Source organism: Hyaena hyaena, unplaced genomic scaffold, assembly GCF_003009895.1.
Source record: "Hyaena hyaena isolate Hyena2069 unplaced genomic scaffold, ASM300989v1 scaffold_332, whole genome shotgun sequence".
NCBI lineage: Eukaryota > Metazoa > Chordata > Mammalia > Carnivora > Hyaenidae > Hyaena > Hyaena hyaena.
Genome location: NW_024080964.1, coordinates 471,304 through 497,031, shown reverse-complemented (window position 1 = coordinate 497,031; position 25,728 = coordinate 471,304). Strand labels below are relative to the sequence as shown.

The 25,728-nt window shown below is 34.4% G+C and overlaps 1 protein-coding gene across 4 annotated transcripts in view; it reads right to left on the bottom strand.

Moving 5' to 3' along the window:
- Nucleotides 1-25,728, bottom strand: part of RTN4 (reticulon 4) — a 71,998-nt gene that overhangs the window by 33,006 nt on the left and 13,264 nt on the right. Inside the window, exons 2-3 of one of the 4 annotated variants that reach the window (XM_039249208.1) lie at nt 16,949-17,005; nt 13,873-16,272 (exon numbers count right to left, since the gene is read on the bottom strand). The exons of 1 other annotated variant lie outside the window; for it this stretch is intronic. In XM_039249208.1, coding sequence (XP_039105139.1) covers nt 13,873-16,272; nt 16,949-17,005 — 2,457 coding nt within the window. Of the gene's footprint in view, nt 1-3,201; nt 3,397-13,872; nt 16,273-16,948; nt 17,006-25,728 lie in introns of those variants that run through there. 2 more of the 4 variants (XM_039249209.1, XM_039249211.1) reach the window with 2 other exon arrangements.

Below are 25,728 nucleotides of genomic sequence, written 5' to 3'. Positions count from 1 at the left end.
ACAGCTTGTCTGTAGTATTTAGCCATTTCAATTTCCAATTCTTTATCATTAATCCTGATCATTAATCTTTATCATTAATTCTCTGAACTTCAGAGAAATTCTAGAGTCACTTCAAATTTGAAACTGCTAAAACTGAACTTGGCATCATTTCTGCCTATTTCCATGGACACTAAAAAGCACTGGCACTGCCAGTCTCACCCTGACTGGATCTCATATTGTCCTTTGAAAACCTCCCTCGTTCTAGTCCCACAAATCTATGTCAGATGTCAAGTATTACTTGCTTAAGTTTCTCAATCTGTCACTTCCTTTTCATTTCCATTTCAGGCAAAGCTCAGGCACTATTTGCTTTAAATCTGGGCACAAACAAAGTCATCCTAATTTCTGCCTCTAAGTATTCAAATTTATCTTATACAGCACCCCAAACCAGTCTTTCAAACCTGTTATCATTTTATCATTCTTGACTTTAAAACTTCCAAAGGGTCTTTATTTCCTTTATGATAAAAATCCAAAAGCTAATGTCCTCTGCAATGTGACCCAGGGTATCTTTTCCTAAAACCAGAAAACCTCAAAACTGGAAGCCTAGAAATCATGCAAATGAGGAAACTGAATCAAGGCCAAAAAGGCTAAGTGCCTTACTCTGGCCAAAATTAAATTACCAGACCAGAAACTTAAAAACCTAGATCAGTATTTCCTAAATTTGTCTGATTATAACATTAATTACACAAAGATGTTTAATATACAGATTGCCAGACCCTGCCTCTATCAAATCTGATTCAGTGAGTCTGAGTACAATCACAGGACTCTGAATATTCAATCATTATGTGATTCTCTCTCATCTTCAGGGAGGTCTGAGGAAACCTGACCTAGATCTTGCAAATCTTCTATTTTCTTTGACCATATCAATCTTACCTTTCAACTACTGTCTTATAAGCACTCTGTTCTATCCAAAAAGCTCGACTCACTGTTTAAATTCCAAACTGTTTAGAGGTTATATCACATTCTCCGACCCTACCCAACCCTCAAAACGTACTCATTCCATCCTATTTTAATCTCTTCAAAATCTTAACAGATGCCTTCCATATAACCTCAATAATCAAGTGCCCATGTGGATTCCATGTGTTATGTAAGTATGCTGCTAAGAATAGAAAATCAAAGATAAAAAACATATAAAACAATACAAATTATTAACATTGGCCTTAGCCTGAAAGCTAAAATGCCTTAAATACTAATCAGCAAAAAACAAAACAAAACAAACTTTTTAAAAACACTGAAATCAGAGTATCTCTCATTTCTGTCACACTATTCTACTTCACCATCATCAGGAGGCCTGACTTGTATTTCAACCCTAGCACTTGCGATGGGGAAGGGAATAGCAGAAAAAAATATGGACCTAAGTATTTTTTTTTTAAATATACCTAGATCCTAGATTTGAAACCAGATCATAATATGAAAAAAGCTCATTTTCTCATAAATGAGGGAAAAACGCATTCTTTGACAGCTTCACCTCCTCAGTCATTTCCATTTAAATTGTAATCTATAATCTACAACATTAAAATTATAAGTAAAATAGAACTTCACCAATATATCAGAAAGATAGGTACCAAGTAAAAGGAAAAAAAAAAGCACTAAAATATTAGGCCATTCCATTTACAACATGAGGCTCCCAGAGATATCTATGAGTAAATATGATTTTATATTGAGTGCCTAAAAATAATCAAAATAAATCTCTGGCATAATATGGGCTATAATGGATCTTAATTTCTCCTGTCTCAAAATATCCCTAAATTCAGCAAGTAAATTACTTAAAATGTTATTAAATGAGTCTAAGATGTTAATGATTAATACAGAACCTTCATATCTGCAGAGTGGGCCCTGATATAGCTTTTTCCTTATTTTTAAAGCTTGTTTTATTATACTGTTATCACTACTATCAATTTAATTATCAAAAACTAGTGCATCAATTCACCTTTCATTTTGTAATGCTAATGGTCAGAAGCATGAAGAAATAAAAATCACTTTTCCTTAAATTCATATATAAAGAAAACATAAAGGTAAAAATCCAAAGCAGTATAGTTTCTATTCTTTAAATTATAACTAATAAAATTTTTCTAATGTCTGAATGTGAACTCAATCTCAAACTCACCTTTTCCCCACATTTATTTATTGAACCAATTTTTAAAAGGATGTTATGAACGTTACTGTAATTAGCCCCACATATTGCTTTTAGAAACATTATCACCAATCCTGCTATCAATTCTGTCGTAGAAGGAAATAACATTTTTTAAAAAGTATAAAACTTGAGTATGGCCAGAAAAAAACCTGTGTGTAATGTCTACTTCGACTACTTAAAAATAGCTCTAATAATTTTTAACAATTTATTATGAGTGGTCAGATATATAGCCTACCACCTTCTCTTTTAAAAAAAAAAAAAAAAAAACACAGGACATTTAACCATCTACATAAAATGTATTTAAAATATTCATTACAGTCAACATTTTCACTTATGGGCTTAAATTCTTACACAATGACCCACTGAGACTTGAAAGGATCTGCTGGGCTTTCAAGGGGGAGGAAAGGGGATCAAGATCACTGATTGGTTACTACAAGGACAAAGGTTAATGACTTAAATATAGACAGGCACTTAAAACTACTTTGCATACATTTTAATGATTTCAAGATAGACGAAAATACAATCTACTTAAAAGGTGAGTGATAATGACTTAAAAGGTTTAATCAGACTTCCCAAGAAGAAATAAGCTTATTGCAAATGCAGTATCTTGCTACCTACAAATCTTGGATAGAATTTCAACTACACCAAATCAGCTTTAAAAAAAAAAAAAAGTACTTAGTCATAGAAAATATGTCATTATGTAATGCAAAGATAGCTATGTACATTTATCACACCAACGTGTGACAAATGAAATATGTTAAACCTATATTGTTTACAACGTGCAGGTTAAAGAATAGAACCTAATCAACTATAGGACTGTGAAGTCTAAATCAAATGCCAGTGAAACAGAACAGCATGACATTCCCTCATACACGACCAAATATAAAAACACATACCAAATAGCTGTTTTAATCCTTTACTCCTAAACCTTTCATAGGCTTCATTTTCAATCCAAAATTACAAAGCGTATTCATAGAAACAAATTACTGGTCACATAAAAAACTGAATAGAAGATTAGAAAGCAGATATACCCTTATCCTTCCAATTTTTCTTCTGACAGTCCATCTCTTGTCACGATCTGCCCCCTCCAGATGCAATTATCAATTATGCATACCAACAGAAAAGCTGCAACTGCACAAATCTACCCTGTGAGACATGAAATATCCGTTTCCTTAACCGAAGTCTGCAGTCTCTGCTGCACAACTGCAGCAGGACTGAAGTCACCTGATGTCTTCTGGGTGTGGAACAGTCTGACGCAGTACAATCTGTAACTAGGCTACTAATACTCAGGCACTATCGCCTTCTTCCTATGTGTTTATTGTCCTAGTCTTTTGCTTGTTGCTCATACTACAGAGAGCTACTTTTGCAGGGGGAGAGGTGGGCTACTAAATAAAGGAAAGTAAAGAGGTTATCCTTGTGGCAGAGTTAACCACTGATTGTATGCAAAATGCACTTTCAACCATATGCACATTTTTGCTTTTCATAGGTGGGTGAATTATGCTGCTGGTTTTCAGTTTCACTTAAAACTCTAAAATCAATAGTTACCTAATAAGATAAAAATGGACTGATCCAAAGAAAGGTAATAGCTTAAATTTCAATCCTGGGAAATGCTGAATCTCTTCTTACTTTCTCTTAAGTTTATTAAGGCTTAGCGTAAGGCTCAGCATTTTGCACTTTTATGAGGGTATAAGTGAAGAATCACCAAATCAAATTATTAATGTTTACTCAATGTATGCTACTTCAAAAGAAAAAAAGGTTTTATTCAATCTTGGCAGTCTCCTCTTTCTAACGTAATGTTCTCTAGTTTTTCTTCTTTTACAATCATGGAAATCCAGACTTACATTTATTCCTAATCATCACCTGCTACAACTCAATCTTTCAATAAATATCTATTAAACCTTTCTGCAGGCACTATTAATAGACTCTTAAGCTTGAAGAGAAATATTCGTGTGCTAATTATATCATTTGCCTTGGGAAAATGACATAAGACGAAACCAGAACTGTACTGTTAATACAAAAACAAATCTATATACAGAATTTCTGAAATTTTTGCTCAACTTTATAAAACTGGCATTCATTCCAGTACAGAATATTATGTCTTTACTAATGTTCCACAACTGGTTGATCTGATGCTAGTGTTTAACCAAGCAAAAGGCAATATATAGTGACAAATCAGCTAAAATATTTTAAAATGTGTGATATAATTAAGTATTATAAGATATGCAGCCTATGTACTATACTTCTTAAGACTATATAGCTACACCGAAATTGGTATAATATTTTCTGGAACTTGCTGTAAAACTGCAAAATCTTTAGTATCATAAGTAGCCTGGTCAATGACTCAGTTCTTTCACTACCTGCATTTCTAACTCCATACATAAAAAAGCAAAGTAATTTTTAAAGAGAGTCTACTATTCTAAACTCAAAAGTTTATAACTAACTTTAAATTTTATTCAATGGACCTATGCATAATTTCAGAACACTGTTGCTAAGTCATACCATGGCTAACATAGTCTGGTTTCTCCAGACAGTAGTTTGAAATCTCAAACTATTAAGTATAAAATATTTCCATAATACTTATTTTCTAACAATGAACCCTTTGAAACTGAAGATGTGTAAATGCTTTTGCATTAGAATAAAGCACTCAAAAAATAGCACCCAAACAGTTTTCAAGTCAGAGATTATTACACAAATAAGAAAGAGAGGCGAAAAAAAAATTGAGACAAAGGTATTTACCATTTATATTTGTAACGTCTGCTGGTACCTGATTTGACTCAAAATATTTAAAAACAGTCTCAGAGAGCAAGAATGTATAATAATAACCATTCATCTAAACATTAAATACACTTGGGGCACCTGGGTGGCTCAGTCGGTTAAGGATCTGACTTCGGCTCAGGCTATGATCTCATGATTCCTCAGTTCAGGCCTCACATCAGACTCTGTGCTGACAGCTAGGTCAGAGCCTGGAGCCTGTCTTCGGATTCAGTTCAGGGAAAAACTAACTCCTATAAATCCAGTGACATTTGCCCATTTCTTTCTTTAAAAGTATTGAAAGGTTATTTTAAGTTTGGTTAGCTAAGTAAAAAAGTGATTAAATATAAATACATGATAACACAAATCTGTTAAAAACATAAAACTATATGGACTATGCTTATAGTAAGGATGAAATGAGTTAGCATAAGCGAAAGAGCTTAGGAAAATAGCCTGACAAAAAGCAGACCCTATGTAAGTCCTATTTAACATTATTGTTATGCTATAAATAATAGTCAAACTAGTTAGGAGACAAGATACATAAACCACATCTAAAGAAGCACATATAATAAGGCATTCAATTCTAGGGATTAACCCAATACCTTTCTAAACAAGTGCAAGCATGTGTGTGCACACACGCGCACATGCACACACACTTTGCGCTACACAGTTCTACTATACTCCAGCTCAGAAAAATTTGAATAGGGATAGTTTATAGGTCCTACTACACATTAAATCCCAATATAACAGACCAATAAAGGACATGAATCTGTTAGAAACTTGCCTTCATTTATTTTGTTTTCCTTCAAATATTTAGTATTTTGGTTTAAAAAATGAATACTTTCAAGGACAATTTTCAAACATAACAGATACATCCCAACTTGTAAAACAGCACTTTGATTATCTGGGACAGGTAACGGCTTTCAAAGGAGGGGGCCACAGAAGATTTCTTTATTTACAATGCAAGTAAATAAAAGTGAAGTCTAATTTTAAGTCTTACTGCATATGTGGAAAGATGGAAGACATTTTCCTTTTTAAAACTCAAAATCAGCCTTACATAGAACTTTTGAAATAAACTGTTCAAAATTCATGTTTGGCGACTTCCCACTCCTCAATATCCACATCTCCAGTACCTTTTCCAAGCATGACAAAAATAAGTGAAAACCTGCCCAAGCATAATCCTTCTTTCCAGAGTATCATTCCCTAAAATTACCTAAATTTCTCTTCTCCTCATATCTCAAATCAAAAATCTCATTTTCTTAGTGTACTTAAATTCACCAGTAGGAAAATCATGATTAAATCAGTTCGTGCTAAAGACTAAAAAAATTCCTTTCTCTATAACCTTTTCATGAATTGTGTGTGTGTGTACGTGTGCGTGCACACGCATGTGTGTGTCGCTTGTATCTAAGTGGCAGGATTTCAGACTCAAGACTTTATTTTGGAATAGGCAGCATTACATAAGCAATTAAGTCCACATCAGCTGGCTTTCCCAAGATATTCCTCCTTTTCCATTTCTTTCCTTCCTCTACTTCTGAATCCCAGAAAAATTCAAGTTTGGGGTTCCCCTCACAATATTTAGAAATCAAGGGAAATAAATGAAAAAAGAGGTAGTCATTTGGATTTAAAGTGCTACTTAGTTGGGGATTGCTAGTATACAATTCTTAATAGCTAAAGTAAGTATTTCTACTTTCTGGAAAGAGAGAACAAGATTCTTTTTTTTTTTTTTTAAATAAAGAAACAATTATAGTTACACAGGAGTTTTAAACACTTCAAAATTTAATTATTCTGAGCTATACAAAAATATGAAACTACACATACAACCCATTACTGAAGGGTATTAAACAATGCTGTTTAATACCATATGCTGTAATATAATGCCCTCTATGGACTAAATTATAGCAGTTCAACATTAACTACAAAACTGAATCTTAAGACATGGCAAAAGACTTTAGTCTAGAAAATGAATGATAATACAAGTTCAAATGGGGAAAAAAAATAATAATGAACATTTTAAAGTCTACAATTTCATATAAGCTGCTAAAAATGAATATGAAAGTCCATAGAGAAAGAAATTGAAAGTGATACTATCCAGTAAGAACTAAATAAATGCTGGCTTCATGTATTACAATCTAAATGAAATATACAAATTCCAAAAGATCCAAAACATTTCTAAATTTGGAATTAAAAAATTAATAGTCACTAGGCTCTGGACAGATGTTTTAAAACTTTTGAGTTTTCACTAAAGTAAACAGGTTTAGGGGAATCTTAAAGGTCATTCCATGATGTTTAAAATAATATGATTCAAGCATTTGTTTGATTCAATACAATGTGTCAAAATCCTTTTATAAAGTCATTTGTTAATGTAAACCAAATATCCACAATTCACTAAATTTCTCTATCATCTGAAATTTACTCTACATGGTCAATTATAGAACATTCCATAGACTTCACTTTCTATATACAACACTAGATGGCACCAACACCCATAGTACAGTAGATTGTCTAATTCTGGGAATGCAATCCAACAAAAACTATGTTCCTAATTTTCTGGCTCTTTCTGCCTGATAATAGGAACTAGAGATCAGAATATGACAGCAATAGAAAAACAACTTCACCACCAAGAAGGCATGTGGGATAAAGTGACCTCTGACCAGTATTCAAAATCAATTTTAAATAGGTAAGAATTGAATATAAAAATAAAACAATACATACATACATAATTTTCCTACGTGAAAACTGAAAAATGTCCACTAAAATGTAAAGTAAAATAAAAATTGTTTGAAAAACTGTAACATAACAGGAGTTTACGTCCTTTGTACGAAGAGTTCTCATAAAGTCAGAAAAAAGATAACCATCTGAATTTAAAAATGGGCAAAGGGTATGAACAGGCAATTCATAAATGAAATAAAAATAGCCAATAAATACATGGAACATATTTACTTTTACCAACAATCAAAGATCAAAACTGCAAGACAGCAATTCAACCTATTAAAGTGGTAAAGGTTTTTCTTTTTTAAGGCCAAATACAGAATGTCTGGAAGGATATCTAAGAAACAATTCCTAGCATAGGACTCTGAAGGAGATGAGGTTGCTAGTTTTGACAGGAAGTAGACTATCATTGTGTCCTTTGAATTTTGTATAATGTGGAACTGTTATCTATCTAAAAATAAATAAATAATATTAACTGTAGATAACAGTGGAGAAATGGGTGTTTTCTTACTCTTTTAGGGGGGAAAAATTAGTACAACTTTTCTGACAGCCAAGTTTTGCCAAAACTCCAAAAAATGGTCATACCCACTTAGCTAGGGTTTATTTCTAGTAATTTATGAAAAATAATTCAGATATGTAAAACATTTAAGTATAGGTTAATAGCAGCATTACTTATAAATTAAAAAGTTAGAAACCGCCTAAAAATCCAATAGCAGCCAACTAGTTAAATTACATACAATACTAAGGAAAAGTAAGCATTAAAAAATCATGCAGCAGAATAAAGACATGGAAATATCAGCATTATGTAAGATGCTGTTGATTTTTTAAAGCTTTAAACAATGTGTAGACTATGATCCCTATTTGTTAAAACACTTTTTTTCCACTCCATTCATAAAGGATCCATATGCATCGAAAATAGACAAGAAGAATATATTCTAAAATACTAACAATTATTATGTGTGGTCAACAGGATGACAAATTTTCTCTCATCTCAATAGTTTCTCTACTTCTCAAATTTGTACAGTGAGCATGTATTACTGCAGAATGTTTTATGTACTGTTGGTCTGACTTTACTGACAGCAGGTCCTTCAGACAAATTCTGACTACTAAACTCAAACATTTGCTTAAGGTCATACAGCTATAATCCATGATAAAGCCAGGATTAGAACTCAGGTCTGTTAAGACCAAAATGAAGTTCTTTCAACCACACTACATTTAATGTTTCCCAACTTTTATGGTATATATAACATAATTATTTTTGATCTGTACTCAGCCCATAGTGAGCACTAAATAAATCCTCATTAATTTAACTTTAAGTCATATTTGTTGAAGTAAATAAAATTGATTCTTTTATTAATAACAGTGCATTTCTAATTTAGCTATATTTACTAACAGATTCCCAGCCAAAGATATTTCTACTCAATCTGTTAGGTTAAGCATGTTAATTTTTCAGAGTACTTAAATTTCTTACTTTTATCAGATTAACCTCAGTGTCATAATCAAAGTCCAACTAGTAATTATCAAAGTGTCCTAAATATGCTCACTAAAGATATATTTTAACCAAAATATGAAACCTTAATAGCTGTAGTGATTTACTGAGAAATTCAAAGGCTACATATAGTAAATTCCTAAATCAATGTAAGAAAAATGTTAAGTTATAAACACTATCTAAAGAAAGCTCTTATTCATGAACACATTTAAGAAGTATATATAAATCTGCAAAGGATAATTTTTAATTCTTTACCTAGATAAAAGAGCCTCTTCTAATGAGTCCTTTATTATGAGAATACTACTTAGATATCACATACTTTAAGTAAAATAAACTATCACGTTGTTAGTGGTTTACACGTCACTCACCAATAGTTCCAAGGAGTCAGCCAAACAAAATCTATACTCTAATTATGAGCTAAAAATACTCTGTGCATCAGTGGCAAACCAAGCAACCAACAAACATATACTAAGCAATGGCATCTTTAAGCAAAGATTTCAGTGGTTTGGATGAGACATTAGCACCTTTCTTTACCACTAGCCTACCAACAACATAGATAGCAGCTGTTCACAAGAGCTTTATTCAGTTTCCACATGGAAGCAAAAGTGTTACTTTCATCTTGATATCCCTACATAGGTAAAATCACGTGAGAAAATGCACATGGTAACCCACTTTGACTTTTAAAACCTGTCTTAACATTGGTTAATGCTTCTACAGAACATGTATGTAATAAAAGCACAGCACCTTGGTTGCTGCAAAAATTTAGAATAATTGCTCACTCCAGAATGGAAAACAACTGAGAAGGGGAGAAAACCTAGATTGGAATCCCAGTTCTTCACCTGTTGGGAAAAAGATTTTCCTTCTGGAATTAAGATTATAAATAAGAAAGTTAGCCCAACGTCTGGAACACAGAAGTTCAAAAGTATTGTGCTTACTATATAATTTGCTATGTAACTGTGGGAAATAAGACTAAGTCCCACACATTGGTGTGGTCATCCATAAAATGGTTCCTTCTTTCATGAGAGACTAAATATGTCAAAGTGCTATGTGTTTAGAAGATTTCCCCTTTCCAAGTAAAATGAGAAAAATTTGGCTTTTCTCAGTCTGAAAATTTTCAATTTAAAAACCTCCTAAATAGAAAGAAAACCTAAACCTGAAAGCAAACTGAAACAAATTATTCTGTTTTTCCAAATAAGTATTATAACCACACTGAAGGTTGGGGAAGAGAGAAGGAAGAGGGAGGAGTAACTAATCCAAATAACTTGTACTTGACTATATACATTCCATTTTGGGCAGGGTTGGGCGGTACACTTGCAAAACAATCCTCAATTCTTTTATTGTGTTTTTGTGTTTACTATAATGACATTAGAAAACATTCTAAAACTATTTTAGAAATATTAAATGATTAAGCAAATGAGTAAATGTGTTAGCTGCCAGGGCTCTCACTACAGAAGAATATACAAACATGAAATGAGGGAAGAAAGAAACAATGCTCTGGAAGTAGAGTGGAACTGGAGGGAGGTATCTGTGTGAACACATGATTTCAAATACAAGTACATACATGTACTATGTTTATGTCTATGTATGTATGAAAGCATTTCCTAGCTCTGTCCACTAAAGGCTAAAATAGGAAGACCTCAGAGAGATAAAGAATACAACTAGCATCCAACTCTTGACCTTCAATACCATTCTCAACTAAAAACAATCAGGGATCCATCAAGAAATGGCTCATTTCAGGGCTGGGGTAAAACAGGCATAAGATGAGCCTATGTTTTGTTAGGCTAGAAAATCAGAAGAGCTTCTCTCTCCACCCCCCATAAAAGGACAGCTGCACATCCTTGAGCCAACCTGAACAGGGCCTTTCTAAATCTGGGACAATTTATAAACAAAATGATTAAGCATAGTAATGAATCATAAACCATTAGGGGGAAAAGAGAAATTCATAAATCCATATTGGTAATTAACTAACTAAATCATAAGAAAAGAGGTCTCTGGCTAACAGTAGAATGCCACGGGATGACTGATAAATGTGAAGGGAGTGTTGGAATTGAAAAATTATCATTTTGCAACCTTAATGGTAAACAGTGACACTAAACCTAGGAGGGAATTCTGATGGGGAGCAGGATATCTGTAGTCTTGAAATGTCACTCCTCAGACCTTATTAGTTGTAAGGGAAGAAGAAAGAAAGCAATTATATAGTAAGGAAATGAGGGGCCACCTTAACCAGATGATAAAAATTAACCTCATCAATGAGGGACTTAATGAACAGTGGGTACCTTCAGATATGATACCCTAAGAGGGGTAAGGGGTTCTACACATCTTCATTTTGGCCATGAATCCAAAACCTCAATCTAATCTCTGACAAACAGCAGACAAATGTAAAATTAAAACATTCTATTAAAAAGGGAAATGGGGAAGAGTCTAAGTTCTTCAAAAATGTTAATGTAAGAGATAAATACTGGAAATGTAACAGATGAAAGGAGCCAAAAGCAACATGACAACTAAAAGCAAAATTTGACCCTGAACTGTCTATAGTAGATCTGTAGTAGAGGACACTTATACAGGACACATTATTAGGTCACAACGGACACATTGGAATACATATGGTAGATTAGAAAAAGTACTTTATCAATGTAAATTTATTAAGTTAATAGCTGTACTGAGGTTATGTAAGAACATGCCCTTTTTGAAGAACTTAAGGATAAAACAATGTATATAACTTACTGTCAAATGGTTCAGGAAAAAAAAAAAACCTATCAACTCCCTCTGCTCTCTTCTTTACATTCTTCAACTTAGATGCCACAGTCCATCGCATCAAACTACTCTCTTACTATTATCCTCAATTCCTTTGATTCATTCTCCTTTCACTGGAACCTCTAGCAAAACAGAAGCTTGAATCAATATAAGCATTTGCCTTCCCTGAACCTATACCCAGGATGATGGGCATAGTTAGAGAAAAGTCACTCTATTGTACAGACTTGTATGGATTCAACCTCCAACCCTGACTGGACTCCTAATACAATGCCTCTGTTTCCCTAGTCAAACCTCCTCCACCCAAGCATGTTCCATTCCATTCTCAGCAAATGACCTAACATACTGCTTTAAAAAATGAACATAAACCACCATACACTTCCCTCAACTTCCAGCCACAAAACTAGCAGTATTGACACCCACAGTTTCCCTTCCATTCATTACAATGTCTTCCAAAACTGTTCCTCTTCTACATACCAATTCCTCCACCTGAATTCTGGATCTCATCTTATCCCATCCCCTCCTGACTTACTACTAGCACCTTTATTTAAACTTTCATTCCTATCTTTAAAAAAACAAAAGGTTCTTCCTCAAGTCTATCCTCTACCTCATTCATGCTATCAGTCTTTCTCCATGATCTCAAGTTTCTCAAAAATTACCATTCAGTATCCATTTGCTCAAGTCTCATTCACTCCTCACCCCTAGCCCTGCCCACTTACACCACCTGCATTGTCATGCCAACACCTTGACTCCTTTTTAACAAGTTCCCAATCCTTATCTTAATCAACTACATTTGATAATGTAGACAATTCTTCTATCTTTAAAACTTCTTTTCTTGGCTCTCCCTAGTTGATATCTGCGGCTTTAATTACTATCTCTGAGCCCATGATAAATATACACATATAGCTAAGATCTCTCAAAAGCTTTATATGTACAACATCCACCGCTTCTTGGATATCTCTTAGATACTTTAATATCAAAATACTTAAAACTGAATTTTTAATGTTCTCTCCTTAAACCCACTTTATTCTCAAATGTTCCCTACCTCAGTTTCTCATACTGCCATGTGTACTTGAAAACACAAGGAACGCAGGATTCCTGGATTCATATCTAACTTCTCCCCTTATCCTTCATGACCATATGCAATGAAACATCAGGTCCTATGTCTCCATGCTCATCCCAATGCCTTAATATTTATCATCTCCTCTTTCTTCAATTATAGCAACAACCTCTAACCTGGTCTCTCTGCCACCAGTACTACCCATCTCCATTATATAAGTATACATACTTATACTTATATTATTTACTCAATAAATAAAGAGTAATCACTACACATTTACATAGAAAACACAACTAAATTAGAATGCCAAATAAGAAACACAGGTGCAAACCACTTTACACAAATCAAGTGTGTAAGAAATATAGCATCAAAAAGAAAAAAAATGACAATCCCTACCTTTCAGAAGAATTTGTAACAGCATATCTCAATTTACACTTTTCAACAAAATACTGCTCAATATGCCTGACTCTATACCTATTACTGGCAAATATAGCAGTATATTAAAATATTGAAGACATGCTACAGAAATGTTCTTTCATAGCAATTTAAAAATCAAGTAATTTGTGGGAAAACAACAGTAAATACATCCGAAAATATTTTATTTTAACATCTCTTGACCTCCATGCTATGAGGAAATACTAAAGGAAAAGAAAAGAAAGAAACACATGAAGCCAATTCTAATAAAATTTTCTAGTTCCACGGTGCAATATAAATAGGAGTAATAAGTAATTGTGTGGATAAAGTTAAGAGCAAGGGACAAACAGTGAGTGCAAGAGGGACTAAAAAAAGAAAAGCACTAAAACTTTTGAGACAGTAGAAAAGAATTCTTATCAGTGTGATATATCAGACATTATAAATGTAATATACCACACAAAATGTAGTGGAATATTCCATAGGTCAAAAGCCAGCAATAAAGTACAAAACAATGTATGGACTGATTACCTGAAGTTTTACTCAGCTCTGCTGAAAATATAGCAGATGGTGATCTGTTCTCTTGTTCTGTATCAGAAGGGGTTTTTTTCTCAGCTTCTTTCACAAGAACTTTGGGTTTCACTATACTGCCTATTTCTGTTTGAGTGGCCAAAGCAGAGACATCTGGAGGCAGTAAGGGCACCTTCGAAATATCAGACCTATCTTTGGAGAGTTCATCTGAGACATGGACTTTATCTTCATCTTTAGGTTGTACACTCTTGAAAGAAAGGTCATGGGGTAACTCTGAGCAAGGTAATGACCCAGTTTCATCCTGGACATTAGCAATCTTACTTTTGTGGGATACTTCTAGGTCAGTGTATTCCCTGGTTAATTTAGGAGAAGAATCAGTTTTAGAACTGACAAACGTAGGGAACTCATCTATAATCTCAATTGGAGAGGAATCTGAGAATGTTTCACTCTCTCTTATTTTTGCTTCCTTAGCAACAAATAAGCCATCATCTGAATAAACTGCAGTACTGAGCTCCTTCACCTGCAAAGGAATTTTCTCCTTTTGGGTCAATGCTGAAACTTCATTGGGTAAGAATATATCTTTTGTAGTGTCTAAACTGGGCTGAAAAGATTCCAAATACGGCTTTCCCCCCTCAGGTGGTAGTGAAGCACTGAGTTTTTCCTTATTTTCAGGTTCTATCATTGACTGGGATGAAGTCTCAATGAGATTTTCTCTCACAAGTATCACAGCTTCATCCTGTTTTTGTGGAATGTCAGGTATTGAATCATCACTAAATAAGTCAACTGGTTCAGAATCAGGTGAGGAATCTTCAACTAACTCAGAATGATCAGGCACTGGCTCTGCAACTTTTGCTATTTCTGAGTAATCAGAGAAATCTGAAGTTGGTTCAGTAGGGAGTTTTGTTTCTTTAATTAAATCACATGCAATAGATATATAAGGAGCTTCTGTTTCTTGAACAGCTACCTTAATACTTTCAGGCTCTTTAATTTCCTCCTTTATTCCTGATACTTTTTTTAGTGATACATTCATGGTGTCTTCATATGGTGGGGGATTTTCAAGCTCAGGTTTCATGCTTTCGTAATTAACTGAAGAAGGAGCTTCTAATTGTGAAGAACTGGGCTGCGCTGCAGAAGCACCAGCACTAGGAACTACAGAATTTAATGGTGCTTCCATAACAATGTCAGGCAAAACTGGTGAAGGAGTAGCTTCCGATTCTTCAAAGGATGGGCAAAGCTGTGCCACAGGGTAGAGTGACTCTTGCATAGCTTCTGATGTTTGAACCAAGTCCATTTTTGTTTCAAAAGCAAGCTTTGTGCCTGTAGCTTCATTCAATTCACTTTCACATGCTTCCTGTACTAAATCTGGGGTCAGACCTTCAGCCACGTTTGCCACTGCTTCCTCAGTCACCTTGGACAAATTATCTGTTGTGACATAATCTGTCTCAGAATCCTGTGTTGCTACAAGGAAAGGATTTGATGTTTTGGTACTAATATTCTTCTCTGTTACAATTTGGGCCTTTTTTTCTTCTATCTTTTTTTCATCTGTCTTGTTTTCTGAAGTCTGATCTTCCAACAAAGGAAAAACGTTTGTTGAAAGGTTTTCGGTTGCTGTCGGGTTAAAGGGAGCACATGTGATATATGCTCCGGAACCATCTTTTACAGCTTCTGGTGTACTGGGAAAAGAAGTATCATCATTACTGCTTTCACTATCTTTTTCATGATTTGGTGGCTCAAGGCTATCAGCAAAACATTTCTTATCCACTTTACTCTCCAACTTGCTCTCTATTTTAACTTCAGCAGCCAACATATCACTATCTTGCTTGCTTCTATCTCTCACGTCCCATACTCGCTCAAATGGTTTGAAGTCTGCATATTCTTCCCTCATAGGAGCTTCTGCTGCAATTCCCTTTTCATTAAAACTATCCTTTGTTTTTTCTGCAAGCATAACTTTGTCCTCTTCTTTAACTGATTTAGTAAGGGCTGCAGGTAACTCTTGTTGATTACGAAGGATGTTATTACTAACTAAATCCTCTTTTTCATCCTTATTCTCTTCCCTAGGACTTGCTATTATGGCAGACTCTGCTTTTGGAGAGCCACTGAATGATCCTCTCATCTCTGAGTATTCCAATTGTGAAAACTCTGTTAAATCTCTGTCTACAAATGGATTTTTTGCCTTCTCTGTGAACTCTTTAGAAGCTTCTGCTGAGGTTTCTTGAAGCGTTCCTTCAGTGGGTAATACTGCTGGTAAATTACCAAGATATTCATGCTCTTTAAAAGAAGCAGCTGAGAGGGGAGACAGAGAAGGAAGAGAAGCAGCAGTTTCAAGCAGGACAGATGGAAAATCCTCTTGACCAGTGGAAACAGTGTTACCTGGCTGCTCCTTCAAGTCCATAATTTTTTCTGTGACCATGGACAGAAAGGAAAGTTAGAGAATGCCAGCGTTCTCAGAGTTAATGCAAGTTTTACGACAGATTAAAAATACGATTAGTAGATAGTTACTGTTAACTAAAATTTAATGTTAGTAACAATAAATAATAATCAAGTAGTCTTGAATCATTACTGAAAGAATTAAAGCTATTGTCAATAAAATGTGCATGGCTACAGAGGCAATTGCATGCTATGAAAAGACATACATCAAGTCCCAGGAAAAAAGCCTCAAGTACAATCAACTGAGAAAAGCTACTTCTAACTAGAGGAAGACAAGAGAATTTTAGAAGAGGGTGTGACAGTATAGAAAAGGCACTGAATAATTAAATGCCATAGAGTGGCATTCATTTCTATGAAAGCCTTTCGGCTATAAGCAAGTAAACTGTATTTGGAGAAAAGCACTAATCAATATATAAATGTAAATCAAGGGTCCAAGAATTCCTTACATATATCCAATTATTAATCAGGTTCTGCCCATTTCTCTCTTGGACATAGTATATAAAACGCAAATTTCAACTTTTTCAATAGAAAACATTCTTGGAACCATGCTAAATTTTAGTAAACTCAGTCCACTCTGCACAGAGTTAATATAACTAAAGAGTTAAAGTTAGAATATACAGAAGATAAAAGGCTAGCAGAAAGAACTTGCCTGCAGAGGAGTGTATCACAGGCTCAGATGCAGCAGGAAGAGCAAAAAGTGTCTCATCTGAAAAACAAATAGAATATAACCTCAGCAGAAATAAAGACAGAATCTGAAGAAGACTAAAGATATGAGAAGCAGGCAAGGGTTCAGTCTGTAATAAGTTAACACAAAACTTTTATAAGGAAAAAGCCAAGACGGAAAGGAAAAAGTAGTACCATTAATCTGGATGAATTTATCATATACATTATAAACATGATTAAATGATATCCACAGAAGCTATCATTTTTAAGAGGCAATAACATGTTTATATTAAAGAAATTTCATAAACCAAAGTAACCTTAAGATAGTATTCTTCCCAGTTAACATGGCATCCAAAGTTTTTATTCACATTTTCAGATAGGTACGTTATTTGCCCTAGTCAAGCCTAAAATTAAAAAGATGCATTTGAATAAAATAATTACTTTTGCTTAATCCTTTTTTATGGGCATATGTTCAGTTCACAAGAGCACTTTCAGAGAACCATGCATATTTTCTTATATTCCAGGTTGTCTACCTTTAAAGAAAAACATTCTAATGGTCACTGTGCACTACTCTTTAAGGATATTGGTCCGATGTGTCACTGTCCAAATTGCAAAGAAAATACTAATTATCATTAGGAAGATAATTATTATCATCAGTCTTGTTTTGTTTAACATTAACACTGAGGGATACTTGTTATACCAAGTGCTTTGCATGCAGGAACTCATTTTATTCCTTACAACTCTATTGTTATAAGTGGGGTTAAGATCCCCCATTTAACACATAAAAAACAAAACAAAAAACAACTGAGTGACAGAGGAGTAACTCACTCAATCCATAACTAATATATAACTAGTAAGACTCAGGGCAATGCAACTCCAGAGCTCATTTTCTTAGCCACTATATGCTCTATGTTATGGACTTAATGTTTGTGTCCTCCTCCTCCAAGTTCATAGGTTGAAGCTTTAATCTCCAGTGCGATAGCATTTGGAAATGGGGCCTTGGAGAGGTCATTAGAATTATATGAGGTCATGAGGGTGGGGCCATGGCTGACAGGGTTAGTTCCCTTATAAGAGACACCAGGGAGCTTGTTATCCCTGTGTGACGACACTTTCTCCACTTCCCCCTTCCTCCTCTTCCTCTCTCTGAGCAACATGAAGAAGCCATGTGAGCACACAGTGACATGGCAGCCACCTATAAGCCAAGAAAAGAGGTCTCAGAATGAAACCTACCTTGCCCAAACCTTGACTTGAGACTTTCCAGCCTCTAGAGCTGTGAGGAATTAATTTCTGCTGTTTAAGCCACCCGGTCTGGTATTCTGATGTGGCAGCCTGAGCCAACTAATCCACCACCTACTGGCATATTAAGCTGGCACAGTGTCACTTTAAGGTTACTGGCAGCTGGGAGACCCTGAGCTAAAGGTCTTCTGTGATTTATACTAGAGAAAGGCCTCTAGCAAAAAACAATTTGGGATAGCCTGAAGAATAACAGGAAGGTATTCCTTTAGTGGAGAGAACCTAATAAATTTGGATATTTGTATCTGGAAGGACAAACCAGACAAGGTTGATCAACAACGAAAGAGAGATGTGGCTACCATCAACGTGGACGAGTTAAATTAACAATGTCATACAAATTTTAGATAAATCCATACTGGACATGATGTCATTCTTAGATGGGGTGATGAAAGGAAAATTCACGATATGCATTTAAAAAAGTCTCATAACCTAGAATAATAGGTTAGATGGGCAACACAGCCAAACCAGTAAGACATACCACCTTATGAGATTTTATAAAGCATACACATATGTACAAGCTTTTTTTCTTAATGTTTATTTTTTAGAGAGAGTACGAATGGGGGAGGAGCAGAGAGAGAGACAGAGACAGAGAAGGAGACACACAGACTCAGAAGCAGGCTCTAGGCTCTGAGCTGTCAGCACAGAGCCCAAAGCAGGGCTTGACCCCACAAGCAGTAAGATCATGATCTGAACCAAAGTCGGATGCTCAACCCACTAAGCCACCCCGCTGCCCCTGTGTACACTTCTTAAACATGACTTGCCATGTGATCTTATTTGTTAGTTTCTTTCTCATTTATAAAATGAAAGAATTTGAAAATTCTTTTCAGCTAAAATAGTGAATTATAATCTTATAGAAAACTGAGATTTGGGGATCAAAGAATATAAACGCCACAAATACAGAGGCCAGTCTTCTTGGAAAGGGAATTCAAAACATGATACTGATTACTGTTAAAATCAGAAAGAAAACAAACTACAACTAAAACTGTACCAAAAGCCTAAGTATTTTTTAAATGTATCCTTATTCCTATCTAATACCAGAACCTCTCTTATAGTAAAAACTGTATTTCTGGCACTTGGCCAAATGAGAAAGTATATAAATTGGTATTTCAAATATTCACTAAATTTTGAAAAAAGAAAAACTATAATTTGAGATACAATCCAAAATTAACCATGAAACAAGTACTACATATCTAAACGCACTTATTAGAAAAAAAAAAAAATCCAGGAGAGATCACTATCATTTGGCCCTCAAGAAGAAGAGTTGTTCTGACTTCTCCTAAAGCAATCATGGATCATGGGATCAAACTGCCTGAGTTTAAATCCCAGATTGATCACTTAAGAACTGTGTGACCCTGAGAAAAGTTATTACTTATCCCTTCTGTGCCTCATTTCCTCACTGGTAAAAAAAAAAAAAAAAAAAAAAAGGATAATACTACTACCTCCCTCAAAATGTTGTGAGGGAGGAAGAGGAGAATAATAAAAAACAGCTTGTCCTAAGTCTCAGGCGAGGAGGACAGAAAGCCAGGATGTAAATTCGTCTAACTCTTACGTTCATGTGGTTTATCTTTGGAGGGATGAGTTTATGTATAAGTAAGTGCAACTGGCGTAAATTCTTCTTTTTAATCAGCCCTTCAACTTTGATATTCTAAAATATGATAAACTGTCATCCAGGAAATACCCTATAATTATCTGAAATATTTGGTTATTTTCTTCTACTTCACAATATAATAACATTTATAGAGATGGTACTGCTGGCCAGGCACATTTATTTACGATGTGCTTTCAATACTGAAAACCACCCTATGAAGTAGGTACTACTGTGATCCTCACTCCAGAGATGAGGAAACAGACATAAGAGGCTAGATAACTTCCCCAGAGTCACAAAACTAAAAAATGATGACCTGAGATTTTAATCCAAAGAGTATACAATCCATGCTCTTTTCTGTAACCACTCTGCAGTACTTCCTTTCCTGGGCTTTATAAATTTAGAATTTTAAAATTTTTATAAATTAAACTAAGGATGTTAAAGGAAAATTTTGACTGACAACACTTACATATCATAAGCTACCAAATTCTAAAACTAAAACACCTACTAGTTACTTTCTTGTTTTGAAAAAAATTACTGATTTTAGGTTAGTCTTCCTTTTTCTATAAAAGCCCCTAACTCTCACAAGTGAATAAACTACTTAATAATATGGGACACTATATTAAAAGTATAATATCCTAAATTACTGAGACATGTTATGTCTATACTTGTATTACTAGACTTACAAAAAGGGTAAACAACTCCCCCTCTAAGATCTTTGTCTATGACTATGTCAAATTCTAACTACTGGATGAAATTGAAACTTTATTCATCAACCTCATTTGTGCTATTGTGAGGAAACAGAAAAAAAAAAATACTAAGGACTTAATTATACCCACAGTAAGTAAAAACACAGTGGCATATTTAAGTAAACAAAAACAAGTCTTCATTAAATAATACACAAAAGGAAGCCAGAACTTTTCTATTAAGTCTCTCTAATCTACTGCCATCAAATGAATACTCCTAACAGGACAATCCTATTGATTCTATTCTGAAAAAATTTACAACGTCCCAGTTATCTTTATACCTTAACCTCTCAGATAAGGCCCTGCACCTTACAGTCCCTACTTACCTGCCTAAACTTATTTCTCACATGCCATCTATGTTACCCAAACATAATTCTTTCCAACCAAACTTAAGCCTTCACCTCCTGCATATCTGAATGCTGACATCCAGTAAAACACAAATTCACCATATTCAGCTGTACTTTCTTCTTAAAACTTACTCATTCTTATTTTTGCTCATTTTCCATCACAGTTTCAGTTACCTACGCCCAGAGAATTAAGTAACTTATTCAAAGTCACAAAGCAAGTTAATGACAAAGCTAGAAAATTATAATTTAACTGTCACTACAAACAGGTACACACATTTCCTTATTACCCTCAGTAAAATGAACAGAATCACTTATACTTATGACAGTATGAAAGATGAATACCAGTCATAAAATTTTTTTCCCATATGAGCTATTCCTCATTGTTAGCCCTGATGCTAGACTCATTTCCTTACCCAAGCTTAAATCTAGAGTGTAAATTTAGACTAATATTTCAGGGCTATACATTTTGAATACTAATTACTTGCATCACACAAGGATCAGTTTCAAAATTAAAGTTCAAAAATTTTTTTAAGTAAGTCACTTTTTTATAAAGTAAAAGTTGGGGTGCCTGGGTGGCTCATTTGGTTAAGCATCCAACTCTTGATTTCAGCTCAGGTCACGATCACAGGGTCATGGGAAGGAACCCAATAGCTCCGTGCTGAGTGTGGAGCCTACTTAATATTCTTTCTCCCTCTTCCCCTCTCTACCACTTGCACTCTCTCTCTAAAATAAAAAACTTTTAATTAAAAAACTTTTTTTACTTTTAAAAAGTAAAAGTGATATTTGTTTTGAATTTATCACTGGCCAATTCAAAATATGCTATCACAATCCAACCAATGTTCACATCTTCTTATACTGAATATTTTCCTTGACATGTTCATTTCAAAACCAGTTTTTCAACCAAAAGTGTAATTGATCAATAAAAATCATAACTAATTTATAAAACACAGGACATAAACCTCATTTTTAAGTTAGAGAGAAAAACTTTTTGCTATGGGAGTAATTATATCATAATTTGTCTCATATAAACAACTATAAAACTGGGCAAAATACACGAAGCAACTGTCATGAGACACTGGATAACATGAAGTACAGGGTATAACTCCTGAGAAGAGGGAAGCACACCAGATGATGCCCTGGCTTTCTACTTGAAGGCACTTTGTCTACAGCACATGGGAAAGGAGCCTAACACTCTGGTCAAGTTGACTTAACAGCTAAGTTGTCTGGAATTTGTGAGGCATGGTAACATACAAAAGAAAACTTGATAGAAAGGGAGCTCCAGAAATCTGGATAGAGGTTCCTTTTAAATCTCTGGCTGAACTATGTAACACATATACAGCACAAGACTTACCAAGGCCTAGCAAAGAATTTATGATAAGTTTGTAAACTGAACATATATTCTGGAGGTCAGACACTGTACTGGAAGACATGATAAAAAGTTCTTGATGAGCCAGAGTGGAGAGATCTTGCTGAACACCCCAAGTATAAAAATGAGACCCCATGAAAGGCACACCTTAATAGGAGGACTACTTTAATCCTAAATTAAAGGTTACTTGGTCTAGACTTAGATCAAGAGTCAGCAAAATATGACTCATGGGCCAAAGTTATATTGGAAGACAGCCATATTCATTTGTGTGATGGATTGATTGTCTATGGCTACTCTCGCATTAACAAGGGCAAACTTGAGTACTTAGGAAAAGAACCTATATGATGCACAAGCCTAAAATATTTACTGCTTTACCCTTAAAAAAAAAAAAAAAAAAAGCCAACCCCTGCTCTAGACCCTAACTTTATAATTAAGGTTTGAAAAAGTCAAGACGATTTACCGGGAAACTGACTTCCAAAACAACACTAACACTACATCCATGACAAGCAGTGTAGAATAAAATATTACTAGACATGGAAAGAAGAAAATATGAGCATAAATATGAAAGAGAGCCAATATAAACAAATAATGTAAATATTGTGTTAGCAAGCACTAAAATGAAAATTACAATGGCTATTAAAATATTGCTACATATATACAGTAAAAGATATAATGAGTGAATGGAGAATCGTGGAAGATGAATATAGAAGAGAGAACAAATGAAAATTCTGTCACTGAAAATTACGTAAGTGAAAGAAAAACCCACTAGATGGACTTAAAAGCAGACTGGGCAGTGGAGAAGAAAAGATCAATAAGCTTAAAAAGCGACTATCCAAACTGAAGCACAGCATGGAGAAAAAAGAAAGGGAGAGTCTCAAAGACTTGCGAGACAATCAGGCAGTTAAAGTATATTTAACCGGAGTCCCTTAAAGAAGGCAACAGTGACTGAAACAGAGGAAGGAGGAAAGGAGGGAGGAAGGAAGAAAGGGAAAGATATAAATGGCCTAAACTCTGACAACTGTGACAGAAAATACTACCCACAGATCCAAGAAGCTTAGTGAACTCTGAGTAAAATAAACACAAAACCACAAAGAAGTACACTGTAGAGATCAAACTGTTGAAAACTAAAGATATAGAAAACCTTAAAAACAAAGGAAATAGGCAGAGAAACACCAATAAGAATGACCTCAGCTGCCACTGAAAACAATGGAATGCAAAAAATAGTATCTTTATACAACAACAATCTACCAACCTAGAATTATACAATTATTATTCACTGATTGCCTATTTGTCAGACTGCCTACTGACTAAACTCATACTCCCCAAATCAATACTTAGCAGTGGTTGTGTGCCGAGCAACATTCCAGTCACCCAACACACATTCCTAGGTAAGGTCAAACAAGGCAACCCTATGCCTCCCCGTTTCAGCTCGCATACTATAAACAAATGTACTTTCTGTAGTTTATTTAGTGCCATATTTTGTACATTTTTTGTGATGATTTTTGTTTAAAATGGCCCCTAAGGAAAAAAGAATACAAAAATAAAAAAGAAGGGGAGGCGCCTGGGTAGCTCAGTTAGTTAAGCTACTCAGGTCATGATCTCACAGTTTGCAAGTTCGCGCCCCCAATCGGGCTCTGAGCCTGGAGCCTGCTTTGGATTCTGCGTCTCCCTCTCTCTCTACCTCTCCCCTGCTCATGCTCTTTGTCTCTCAAAAATGAATTAAAAGTTAAAAAACATTTTTTTAATAAAATGACCCCTAAGAACAGTGCTTAAGTGCTATCTAGTGTTTTTAACCACAAAAAGGCCATGATGTACCTTACAGGAAAAACGCGTGTTAAATAAACTTCATACAGGCATGAGTTACAGTTCTGTTGGCCTTGAGTTTAATGTTAATAAATCAACTATATTAAAAAACGTGTCTTTAAATAGAAACACACATAAAACAAAGATACATTCATGAAGTAACAAAAATGCTAGGACTAGAGGTTCACAGGAATCTAACCCTGTATTTTCCCTTGAGGCAATGATTCAGTATTTGCTAATTCAGTATTTTCCATGACTTTAGAGAACATAATTACCATGAACAATAAGATTGACTGTATTCATCAAAAATATCCTTTAAAAATACAGATGAATAAAAGTATTACCAGATAAACAAAAGGTGAAAACAAAAACTGAAAGAAATTATCACCAAGAGACCTGTACTACAATAAATGTTAAATGCAGTTCTTCAGACTGAAGGAAAATGATAGCAGGTAGTAACCTGGATCTTCAGGAACAAATGAAGAAAAACAAAATTGGTAAATACCTGAGAAAAACACAAAATATTCTCATTCTATAATTTCTTTAAAGAAATGATAAATATCATGAAAATGATAAATAGATATATATTAAAGAAATTAAGGAATGAGAATAAAGAATAATTTATTTTTGAAGCTCTAATTACTGTATGCAATATATGTGGAAGCAAAATATATGACAATAAAAGAACAAAGAATGGAAGGAATATATAAAAGTATAAAAGAACAAAAGCAGAAGAGACAAAGAGAAAATAAAGATTTAAATGAGCCATATGAATAATTACACTGAATGTAAATGGCTCCAATTTGGCGGCAGAGGTTTTTAGACTAGATAAAAACCCTACTATGACCCTTTATAGGACACACCTTAAATATAAAAACATAATTTTTTTATATTTAAAAAGTAAAAATGTAAAAGGACATCTATATCATCCAAACACAATCCTACAAAATCTGAAATGCCCAATGTTAATGTTGAGCAAAGCAGATTCAAAGACAGAGTATTACCTTGAGATTATCAGAGACAGAAAGAGAGGGGGGCATCAGTTAATGATAAACTAGTAAATAGATATACCAACACTAAAGGTGTATGGGAAGTATATGAAGCAAAAACTGAGGAAAGACATAGATAAGTCTACAAATCTTAGTTTAAAATTTTAACGTTCAAGTCTCACCTGACAGACTAGACACACATGCACATACACCAATCACTAAGAATACATAGGATTTAGACAATACTATCAATGAACGAAACCTAACTGACTTTTATAGAGCACTATAACCAACAACAGGATTCACCATCTTCTCAAGTACACATGGTGTATCCACCAATTAACCATTTCTGAGTCTATAAAACAAGTCTCAGTAAATTTCAAAGGATTGAAATCATGCAGTGTAGGTTCTCTGACCACATAAATTAGGTTGAAATTTTAATAAGACAAAAATATCTGGAAAATTCCCAAATGTTTGAAAAGTAAACAACACAATTCTAAATAATACATGCATAAAAGAATATAGCACAGAGGAAATTAAAGATTTAATTTAAAATCAAGTGATAATGGAAATGTGTGATATAGCTAAAGTAATGCTCAGAAATTCACAGCTCTAAACACTTTAAGAAAAAAGGGTT